This window comes from Clytia hemisphaerica, unplaced genomic scaffold (genome assembly GCF_902728285.1).
Source record: "Clytia hemisphaerica strain Z4C2 unplaced genomic scaffold, Clytia hemisphaerica genome assembly, whole genome shotgun sequence".
NCBI lineage: Eukaryota > Metazoa > Cnidaria > Hydrozoa > Leptothecata > Clytiidae > Clytia > Clytia hemisphaerica.
The window spans coordinates 35,456-47,607 of NW_027103438.1; the positions used below are offsets into that span (position 1 = coordinate 35,456).

The following is a 12,152-nucleotide window of genomic DNA, read 5'->3' on the forward strand; positions in this document are numbered from 1 at the left end:
TTGTGACGGAAAGAGATCTATGATCCTGTGTTGTTTTTATGTATAATTTTCATTATAAATCAAGCCCCCAAATTGTAAGAATGTTTTCCTTTGTAGTCTCCTCGCCTTCCCTCTCGACATTCCTCAAGAACATACCATTCTCGATTAAACAAACACCAACGAAAACAAAACAAATGAACGATCCAATCATCAATCGTTGTGTTCGTGTTCATTTCTCTCAGGCTCCGCTGGTTCCGCATCTGCTTGTTGCCCGGAGTTGTCTCGGGGCTGTCCGAAGTCAAAACCACCCGGTCTTTCCGCTTCCGGCATCGGTTCGTACTCCGGTTCTTCACGTCGATCGAAAATCGTTTGACTGAAAAAAAAGATAAATCAATAGCATATCGTAGTGATTCTAAAAAAAAACATCAAAATTACTGTTTGTCCGAGTTTTAATCTCATCATCCTTTGCATTAATTGCTTTTGCAAGTCAATTACACTTATTGACAATACAAAAGTAATAACTTGCACGCATTACGAATCGAGATGAAAAGGATTGTGGGATCGAATTTCGGTCAAATGTTAAAAGTAATAATTATGACGTTTACATAGCGGTGTGCTATTGAAATGGCCCTAAAACACAATTTTTTTCACAGATGGCAAATTTACAGGGTATTTTGAGCCGTAAATCGGATCTTAAAAATATTTCACTTGTATGTAATTTCGCGAGTCAGTAATCTCACACGATTTCGCAAGTTTTATTTTTGCGAAGAAGCGAAAAACCCAAAATTTAATATAATTGAACAAAATTCGAGTGATGAATAGAGCTGATCTATTCCCCAATTCGATATCACAAATTGAAGAAAGCAAAGTATCAGCTGTGGAATTTTTTCAACTTTTAAATAAAAATACAAAGATATTCCCCAATTCGATATCACAAACTGAAGAAAGCAAAGTATCAGCATGAAATTATTTTTACTATTCAATAAAAATGCTAAGATATACTACATTAAAAATCGTTATAAAAATGTTTTCTGATAAAATCGTTGTTACTGTATTTCGTTTAAATCAAATTTGAGGTTCTAGCACAAAGAAATGTAATTCTTTCTTACATGAATTGCGGAGTCTTGAGGATCCTGAAGCCTCCTGGTTGCTGTGGGAAAACGTCTTCAAGGAAGTAATATATGTGACCCACTGCTATACCTGAAAATCAAAGACAAAGAAACTTACAAGGAGAATTAAAAAAACCACTCGTGCCTTTTATTTGTAAATTCAACAGCTATCATATACCTTTATACAAGCGCTGCGGGATTCTTTATTAAATTTCGTGATTTTAGGGTACGATGTCTAGTTAATTAAAGAGGACGGCGCGTAAAAATAAAATACAGTGACAAAAGCCACTTCGATTGATACAATTATTTAGGTATGCGCTTAGATTTAAAACGTCAACAGTTGTTCTCGGCAAACATTATATGATAAGTTTTGAAATAGAATAGATTATTCTTACCCATCAAATCAACCACAACAGAATTTCCCAGCAGCAATGAGAATCCTAATAAAACCCAAGGTAGAAAAGGAGCTTGAAAATTCATCAATCCAAAGAAGTTCATTCGCACATACAAGTTCCTCCGACTCCATACGTATACTAACATAATTGTGAATGCTTGACCCAAGAAAACCAAATTGACAAATAACGCTATTATCTGGTGTACAATGTGGTATAAAAGTTAAAGAAACAACTTTTTTACATGAATGAACAGGAAATCGTAAAATTGAAATTTGATTATAAGTGAAAGATTGGGCTCTTTCTACGGGGGGTTGAGGATATAGTGTCCGGTAGTGTGAAAAATCTACAAAATTAGCCTTATCCAGGGTAAACTTTCTCTGTTTGAGGGTAATTCTGAGTGTCCAGGGGGTCAAATAATGCTTGTCCGGGTGGTTAGACCTGTTGTTCGGGGATTCAAAAGTCACAACGTCTGAGGGGGTAAATTTCCAAAAAATGTTATATCCTCCAACTCCCATATTCAATTTTTTTCTGGGAAAGCCCATTACGCTTTCTTGAGTGAGATTTTATTTCATTTTTGAGAGTAGAAAAAGGTTTGATTGTGAGCCAAATAGTAAGTTAAAATAGAAAAATTTTAAGCAGAAAATAAAGCTGATTTTCAAGTCTTGTAGTATAATATGGGACATTCCAGAATCTCAACACAAACTATATAGATGTTTTTAAAGTTCGATAGGACCACATGCACAAGCCTGAAAATAATCTGTTATTAATCCCTTATTTCTGCAAGCAAGAAAAAGAGAAAGTAAATATTCAGAACGCAGGATAACGGTAATATAAATCGGTAAGATAAACCAAAATAAAAACAGGCTAAAAAATGTTGACTCTTAAACTATTTCTGGTGAAAAAATCATTTCAAGAGAAAAGGATACAGTCATGAGAAATCCACCAAATAAAAACATCAGCACAAAATCAGCTGATCGTGCTCGAAATGAACCTTCTTCTAACATCCGGCAATACCGATACCTGTAAGTTTAATTTGTGGTTAAGGTCGAATAATTTGTTAATCTGTTATCAATTGACAGTGCGCCCGGCGTGCGAGTCAGATTGAGGGGGCCAAAAATCTGTGTTGCTCACCAAAGTTTGGCGACGTAGGAAGTCTTCAATTCAAGTCTTAAACGGTATATTTGGAATTTACATAAGATGTCAAGCTTCTCAATCGCAAAACTGGGCACTATGAAAAATATATTTCTAAGTAAAAAAAAAATACTTTGCAAATTACTGGGGACCATTGCTCCCTCCCCCCATGACAGTGGCCACAATTGATGGTTTGATGAGTAAACGTAAGACGATTGAAAAGTCTATTTATCCTTTGGAATTCTTCGGAGCAGGCAACTTAAAACATATCTTATTATTATCATTCTTAAAAGACGAAATATTTTCAAAATTTCTTAAATACCCTGGGAAAAATCATTAACAATTCTGTGAAGGAACATTTTATTGAAAAAAGGATACGTGAATATCATGTTAAATAGAAAATTGAACCCAAACGTCCCAAAGAACAGGAAATTTGTGACAAGCCTCCAGACCTGAAAAACAAAAGAAAACATTTGGATTGTAACAAAAAATATTGCATGGAATTTTGTTAGTTGGCTGACTGAGACTCATTGAAGGAATGACATTACAGTGTCACAGAGGGGGAACCATAAATTTTGGAAATTTTGATTGGGGGAACTTCACTGATCTAAAGGCGATCTCGTAGAACAATTGTTTAAGCAATAAAATCAGCAAACTTTACTTTATTTTTCAAGCAGTTTCAAGGCTATATTTCCAAGCTTTCCAAAACTTTTAACTTGATTTAAGGCATTTTTATGTTAACCATATGGGGGAGCCGCAAAACCATAAAATAACTGGAGGAAAGCGAAAATGAGGGGGGGGGACGAAACGGGAAAAATTTGAATACATTGGGGGATAAAAAAGAGGGGGGATAAAAAAGGAGGACACTATGAATGAAAGGGAAACACTCATCTAATTGTAAATTAGAAATTTTCTTAATAAATGATACACATTATATTTTTAATGAAATGTTGTATACTTACTTGACCATGTTTGAAAATGAGGTCTGGATTGAAATACAATTGAAAAGGGTTCACTACGTCTAATTGCTGGAATAAAAAATGAGAAATAAATCAAACAAAACTAGCTAATCAATATTCACGATTTAATAGCGCTCCGCAACGCATACGTCATAATTATTACTTTTCACTTTTTTTTACATTTGGATTTGTACGAGTTGCAATCCCACAATAGTTGTTTTGAAGAACGTGACAGCCTATTGAATAATAAATTATCTTGTCTCTAGGTAACTGATGTGGAGTAATTAGTTATTCAATAGGTCGCCAGGTCCTCCAAAACAACTATCCAATGCGGCTCAATACACTCTTCTCGAGATGCATAAATTTATTGTTGTCCTCGTTTTCAAACAGATTTTATTGCTATAAAATTACATATTCACAACGATAATTGTGTTTTTACACCTCATGAGACATTTTGAAATTCAAGTACTTTTGTTTTAGATATAATGTTTGCCTTTTGGGAATTTAAATTGGTTTAAATGTATAATTTCATAGCAATGAAATACAATGAAATCTGTTTGAAAACGAGGACAACAATAAATTTATGCATCTCGAGAAGAGTGTATTAAAGATGCGTGCAAATTGTTATATCCTTTGTCAACTGATGCAGTTAACTTACAAAAGAGATTAATGCAAAGGTTGACGGGGATTGGAACTCGTACAAACGCATCAAGAGTAATGATTATGTCAAAAATAAAATCTATGTAGATTCAACACAGTGTGCGCTATTGATAAATAATCAATCAATCCATCAAAAGGTAATTAAGCCTTAAAATCCTAATTAACGATTGCGTATCAATTTTATGCACCAATCCAAATCCAATCGATCGATATTATTGGCTATCAATTTGTTAAGTAAGTAAGTATTTATTAAACAAGTGATACTTTTATGGACCTACCTGGTTATGCATTTAACACATTTATAATTGATATCTACGTGACGTGATCATTAAACAATCATTCAGAACACAAATATTGACGATCTATTAAAATTAGTCATTTGTTTCTTATAAAAAAAACATTTAGAGACTAAAATTTCATGCTCTTGAAATATTCTTTCATATTCAAGACTTCGTGAGCAAAAAACATCCATCTCGTCAAAAAAATTGACCAATTTGGCTAAGAACATTAATTTATGCTTATTAATAGTGATTCTTATGGATAAAGATGCGTTTTTTGAGCTGAAAAATTCTTTTTTTACAAAAATCTGCTTGAGCCATCTTTTACCTAATTCCATGCAAAAAATCAGAAAAAAACAATGATCCAATATTTCACAAAGTCCAAAAAACCCGTTTTTTAGCCGTTTTTTGACCCAAATTTGCCCAAAAACATTGTTTTTCAAAAATCAGGCTCCGTCACATTCGAGGGTTTATAGTTATGCATCTTTGTGCAAAAAATCATAAACAAAGAAAAAGCCTATCTCGAGAAAAGCTAATGCCTAAGTAATTGATAATGTGCTTATAAAGAAATATCGAATTTGGCCAGTTTTTCCATAAAAACACGCCAAGCAAACAAAATTTCCTGTCTAAACACACATATTCTTCAAAAGTAAGCCCTCATGAGCAAAAAAAACATCTACCTCATAAAAAAAATTGAGTAATTCGACTAAGAACATTGATGTATGCTTATTAATAGTGATTCTTATAGATAAACATGCGTTTTTTGAGCCAACAAAATTTTTTTGCGAAAATCTGCTTGAGCCATCTTTTACCTATGATGGTACCCTACTTTCATGCAAAAAATCAGAAAAAATTAATGATCCAATTTTTCACAAAGTCCAAAATACCCATTTTTTAGCCGTTTTTTGGCCCAAATTTGCCCAAAATTTTTTTTTTCGAAAATTGGGCTCCGTCACATTCGAGGGTTTATAGCTACACATCTTTGTGCAAAAAAATCAGAAAAAACTAATGAGCCAATCTCGAGAAAAGTTGGTAACGAACGAACAAACGAACGAACGGACGAACAGAGGTTAATTTATAGGACCTCCACCGGGGTAGGTCCAAAAATGTATTTGGTTTAGAAAATCAGCCTGATGGCAGTTACCTTATTGAAATTAATTTTTGCTGGAATTAATTTTAGCGTTTTTCCCGGTTTTTCATCAAAATCATGAAAATTTGAGCCTGCAAAAAATTTTGAGAGCTTTCAAAACCACGAAAATTAATTCCCGCAAAATTTTATTTTATTGAAAAATTTGAAAAATCTCAAGGAAAATGAAAGAAAGGAAAATTAAAACCCGCAAAATGCAATCTTTCAGATATATTTTTTTGACCGCAAAAATTAGTTCCCACAAAAATTAGTTCCAATAAGCCAGACGTTACTAATTGATAAAATCGATTATCGATTAAAATCGATAGCTAATCGATAATTAATCAATACACATTTCCCGTAATTTGTAAAACTAATGTGCGCGCATTATTTTGATGCTCTCCACCGTTTGGGCTCTGGAGGTAAACAAACCTGTTTTTGCATGCGTTTCCTTAGGGAAAGTTGGTTTTTGAGCTTTTCTTAAGCTCTGTCGAACAAAATCCCCTCAAATTTTAGTATGTTCAATCTTTTCATGATATTATACCACCCTGAAAATCTTTTGCCAAAAGAAGATCGTTATCAAAAGTTAGAAGCTGAAAGCCCACTTTCCATAACCCCTCGCAGGTAAAAACACGTGCGTTTACCTCCCAAACAATTTTATACACAACGGTGGAGCGCACATTTTCCCGGGCCGTTTCTGAGAAGTTTGAATTACGGGAAAGGTGTATTGATTAAATATCGATTAAAAACGATCCTATTTGAGATATTTTACTAACTAGCCCAGAGAAAAATTTTAAACCTTTATTATTTGAATGCATGCCTTTTTAATACTCAAATATAAAAAAAATTAAAAAATTTTAACTTGGTCTTAGTAAAAAAAGTCATTAAAATTGATTAGCCTATGCGATGGAGTGCAAGGCTGAAAGCCACATGAATATGGTTCATCCTATCAGTTAGTCACACTAGCGTCCCGCTAAAATGCGTATCAAAGATTAATGCTGCGAAAGCGCTATATCGTTTACTTGACTGGCAAGCAAATAAATGCACCGCAAAACTTCTGAAGGGATTTATAGGCCATGGCCAGTGCCACCAAAACGTTTCACTTTTTTTCAAAATGTCAGTGACCAAGCTTTAGAATTGATTTTGGTCAATTTGAGAATGCTGATTCGGAATTTAAATGTTACCAAGCTTGAAGACGATTAAATGGTCAAAAATTGATTGAAAACAGGGAATTTCCCCACAATCTGCATAATTTATGCAAAATTATAGCACTTTTTTACCACAAAAACGCCCAAAATTTTTGGATCTAGGAAAGTTGAGACTTTGATATAATACATTTTTTTGCTCAGTTGGAAGAGTTCTATCACATGGTATAGGTCTTTTCTGATTTTTAAGGCCCCCAAAAATCACGAATTTTCAGGGCTTACAATTTTGCCTAAAATTGCAAAAAAAATGCAAATTACGCAAAAACTGCGGGTTTTCAAGCTTGGTAACATTCAAATTCCGAATCAGCACCCTCAAATTGAGTTAGAAACATGTCAAAAAGTTGGTCCCAGACATTTTGAATTTTTTCTTTATTTTTGAAACATTATTATTATGAATTATTAAACATTATGCCTATTATGAAAAAATAACCCTGCGCTTTTTAATGAAATTAACATTTTCAAAAACTATGAGAAATTACCTAAAATTTGAGCCATAGATGAAAAAATTTGAGCCAAGCCAACCTTGAAAACTAATTTGAAGATCAACTTCCCAGGAAAAAGATCAACGGGGGAGACGGAACCCACCTAGGTCCGCACATCGCCGGATAGGCTACTTCCCGGAAATTTTGCCGGCCCTCAAACAATGACCCATTTACATGTGCGGAATTACTTTTACTTTAGCGTATAAACAAGGCCTTAAAAACTGAAGCGCTGTCTCGGGAATTGAGTGACAAAATTTGGTTGGTTGATATTCTGGTTTATACTGCACGTTTGCAATCGGACATTTTGTCTCATTTTAAGTTTGTAAGTTTTAATTAATTGTCTTGGGAACTTGAACTTGATTCAGGTAACCTCATCCTTGTTGTTCAAATACATCCTGTAGATGACTGATGCTGTTTTTCTGAAAGCTAGATTTCCTACTAGTGTGACTAACTGCCTATAAAAGAAAGTTCATTCTATGGTGGCCTATCTTGAAGTGAAGGTTGTTGAACAAAATGTTTTTGGCATATTAATGGAACTGATTGAGTGCTAAAAACTTGTGAGTATCGATTAGCTATCGATTATAATTTTTAATCAATATTTAATCCAATTAATTAACCTTGACAGATAAAAAAATTCACTCCATTAAGAATTAGTGAATAAGGCTGAACCTGTGTCGTGGGAGAAGCCTTTCTTTTTTAGAAGAAAATAAAGAGAAAAATTAACTAACAAACAAACAAACAATAACTAACGACAACGAAGAAGCAACATGAAGGAAGACCTCAGCAACATGACAACAGATGAAAAAATAGACATGATAATTGGCAAGCTGAATAGATTCGAAAGCTTGGTGGAAAAAGTGAATGAGCAATCAATTCGAGGTTATAAATGGCAACATCTCTGGACTTGCTGATGAAATTAAATCCATAGAAGACAGAGTGAAGAATATTGAGTTAGCTAACGAAAGAAGCAAAAAATCGGTTGATTACTTGTTGAACACAGACACAAATAATAGCAAATCAATGGCCAACCAAGCAAAAACTTTACGATCATTGGATAATTCAATTGCTACTGCTAGGGCCGAACTAAACAACCTCGAACAGTATGGACGGAGAACAATGGTCGTTGTAAATGGGATTCCCTCCACAGAAAACGAAAATACTGACGAGATTATCAACACACTCAATGAAAAACTTGGTACAGGAATCACAAGAGATAAAATAGACATTTCTCACCGCACAAAACAAAACGGCATTATTGTTAAATTCTGTGATAGAAAATCTAGAAACACTTTTTACGCTGCGAGGAAGGGTCTAAAGGAGAAGTCTATGACAACGAAAGACCTTGGATTTGAAAAAAGTATATCTACATAAATGAAAGTTTAACGCAAATAAATGGGGATTTGTTCAGGACAGCCAGAAATAAACTTCACAAGACCAGTAAATGCAAGTATGTATGGACAGTTAAATGGGATCACAAAGGCACAGCGCTCTGAATCTTCAGAGACATACACATTAAAAACATTAGAGGCAATCAACAAAAATTTCTCTCATCAGTGACTTATCCAGCTTATTCTCATTTCAAATTTTGAATTATCCATTGTCTTTGTTTTTGCTTTTAAGCCTCTATGTTCGATAAGCCTCAAATAATTGAAAATATCATCTGTTATGTGTGTAACATAAAGTTGCCTTCATCCAGTGCATTTTCTGTGAAATCTGCTATACTTGGATCCATAAATCTTGCTTGAAAATGACTGCCAAAACTTTCAAATCACTCAGTAATTCTCCTCTTCCATTTTTCTGTAATATCTGCACATCTTCCATCCTACCTTTCACTATAATTACAGATAATGTCTTCTCTAACCTGTTCTCAGTTAAAAAAACAATAACTCTTAAAAAATGCTTCAGTTGTAATAAAACTTTAAGATCCAACCAGAAAGAAGTTTTTTGTTCACTTGGTCAACATTACTATCACCAATCATGTCTTAAATTAAAACGCAATGAAGTAAACAAACTAAATATTAAATGGTCATGTAACTCATGCAACTCATTCCCATTTCAATTCAAGAACTAAACGATAGAGAGCTTCTTTCCTTGACATTTAACTCACTATCTCTAACATTTGATATTAACAACCAGCTAATCCATACAGATGAATATGATGCTTACATAAAACTAACTCCTAATCTATTCCTTGAAAACAACTTAAACACGTCTGACGAACAAAATGAAGGAAATGTGAACTTTGCCTACTATCACCTCAACAAGCTTCTACAAACACTCCAAAACAAACCAGATGGTAAGTTAACTCTATTCCATACTAATATCAGATCAGTTAATAAAAACATTGATGAACTCTACTGTCTCATTAAGCTAACAGGTACTTTTGACATCATTGGTTTGAGTGAGCTTTGGGAACCAGAAACTAACAAGCATGAAAGAATTTACTCCTTACCTGGCTACCATGATTTAGAACACCTACAAGGAAGAACTCAAAACTCAGGTTGTGGAATATTTATCAAAGACTCCATACTAGTAGGCCCGACTCGTAACAAATTTCATAAAAATCGTGCAAATTTGGAACAAAGTACCAAATTTGGACCAGATGCTCTTTGTACCCTATAGATTGATATTAGAAGGGTAACCCAAGATAATTCCAAAGGTTACCCTCTAATTAGGGCTAATAAGTGTAATTAGCCCCAATTAAGGCCGGAATCACGTTTTACTTAGTTGTTGATCTACAAAGCGGGTATTTCTCAAATTTTTAGCCACATACGAGACGGGGTATGGTACCAAGTCATTATAAGGTGAAATTTGAGTTTTTAAGGGTAGCTAATTAGTCTTAATTAGCCTAATTAGGCTTAATTTGAAGCTAATTAAGTGAAAATCTTAATTTTCTATACATTAGCTCTAAAAATTCAACTGAATTTTTTTAATGGTTAATATAATAGCAATAATAAGGTATCAGATCTAATTAGACGAAGTTTCGATATTTTGGGAATCGAAAATATAGTCAAAATATATAGTTGAAAATATAGCTTCAAATATCATTGAATCTCCAAAATTGAGACACCAGTAGGGGGAAATTTGTTCAAGATATTGAGCTTCCGAAAGCGCAAAAACTGGACAAAACAGCTGTTTCTGGCTGAAAAACACTGAAAAACACTGTTTTTAAGGATTAATATCTCGAGTTAGGTAAAGAAATCACCTATACTCGCAATATATCACTAATCTTAATTTTTTGAGAGCTTTCCAAAAATATACAACAGGTCTCCGTTTTCTCAAGCTGAAATTTTCATTAATTTTTCACCCTATGATTTTTGCCCGAGACCGTCGTATTTGTCCGAAAATCACACCAAAGTGTCCGAAACAAAATTGGCACCCAAGTTATTTTGATTCCCCTACCCCTTAGCTTTCCAAAAATGTATAACAAGTGCTTTGACTAAAAAAATCGAGCGACCTCATCAAAGAAGACGCAACACCCTCAATGGTGAAACGTTGCCTGACCGTTATCTTGAAGTGCCATGAATATACGAATTCTGGTGAAGTCCCATGGGTTACAGCTGACCAACCTTTGTATGCGCTTTTAAAGACAATTCAATGGCGTTTTCCTGAAACCCATGGTGAAGATAAACTGTTTGGCGTCATGTGCGCGCTACATATCGAGAAAGCAGCGTGGACGTGTGTTGGGCAAGTCGAAGACTGATCTGGGACTAAGAACAGTTGATACAGATGTATTGGTTCTTGCTGTAGCTTTATTTAACAAAAACCCAACAAAAAAGATCTGGGTCAGCTTTTGCGTCGGTGATCAATAGAAAATGTTTTCGGCACATGAAATCCGCATTCGAGTTGGTCCGGAGTAAACTCAGGCACTGCCAATGTTCCATGCTTTCACAGGCTGCGACACGGTGTCCTCATTTAAAAACGTCGGCAAGAAAACGGCATGGAAAAGGTGGGCATCGTTTAATGATGTTACTGACGCTTTTTTCCAATTGACAGAATCACCAGACGACCTGAACGAGGAAACCGAAACCGAAGTTTTGCAATTCTCCTGTACGATAAAACAAGTCCGCTAACGAGTATCAATCTTATACGCAAAGAACTGTTCAAACGAGGCCGCTCAATTGAAAAGATTCCACCCATTTCAGGAGCATTAGTTCAACACAATCGACGTACAAACTTACAGAGAGGACATTGCTGAGGTAAATCATCCTAGAACAAGATGAATCTTCCACCTGTCACAGAAAGGGGATGGCTGGACAACAAGCAACCTCTATGGTCAGTTGACCCGATCGCAAGTGAAGCTTGTAAACAGCTAACGAAATGGGGATGTAAAGCTAAAGATGGTATTTTTAAATGCAGCGGTCCTTGTGGATGCAAAAGGTCGCAGCAAAAATGTACGGACTTGTGTAAGTGTAAAGGCAGTAGTAAATGGTGGGGAGATAATGACGAAGAGAGTTCCGACGATGATGAAGATGATGGATCGGCCGAGCCCCAAGTTATTGAAAGTGAAGACTTGGAAGAATATTCGAATTAAACACTCTCAGATTTTGTTATATTTCATCACTTAACTATGTGGCACTTCAGATTATTTATTTCCAAATATGAGATTTTACTTCCAAATATGAGATTTTACTTCAAGATAGTCTATTTATAGTTTTTAATTAGGCAATTGTTTGATTACCGGATAGATTTTACTTGAATACTTGTAATCAAGCTTCGAGACTTCAATCTAACTAACATTGTGTCACGTTTAAAGTTAAATTTATTTTTCCTATAGGTTTGAGTTTCATGAGAAAATTGTCTAATTAAGGGGTAATTAAGGTTGAAT

General features: G+C 34.6%; 1 protein-coding gene across 1 annotated transcript; it reads right to left on the reverse strand.

The window, feature by feature from the left end:
- On the reverse strand, positions 1-4,523 carry LOC136798135 (derlin-2-like). The gene is made up of 7 exons (XM_067054717.1): positions 4,512-4,523; positions 3,577-3,642; positions 2,993-3,066; positions 2,410-2,503; positions 1,484-1,679; positions 1,089-1,179; positions 1-352 (listed from the first exon to the last, which is right to left on the reverse strand). Exons 1-7 carry the CDS (start codon positions 4,521-4,523, stop codon positions 190-192), a joined length of 696 nt encoding a protein of 231 aa, XP_066910818.1. The 3' UTR covers positions 1-189.
- Positions 4,524-12,152: the final 7,629 nt, after the last annotated feature.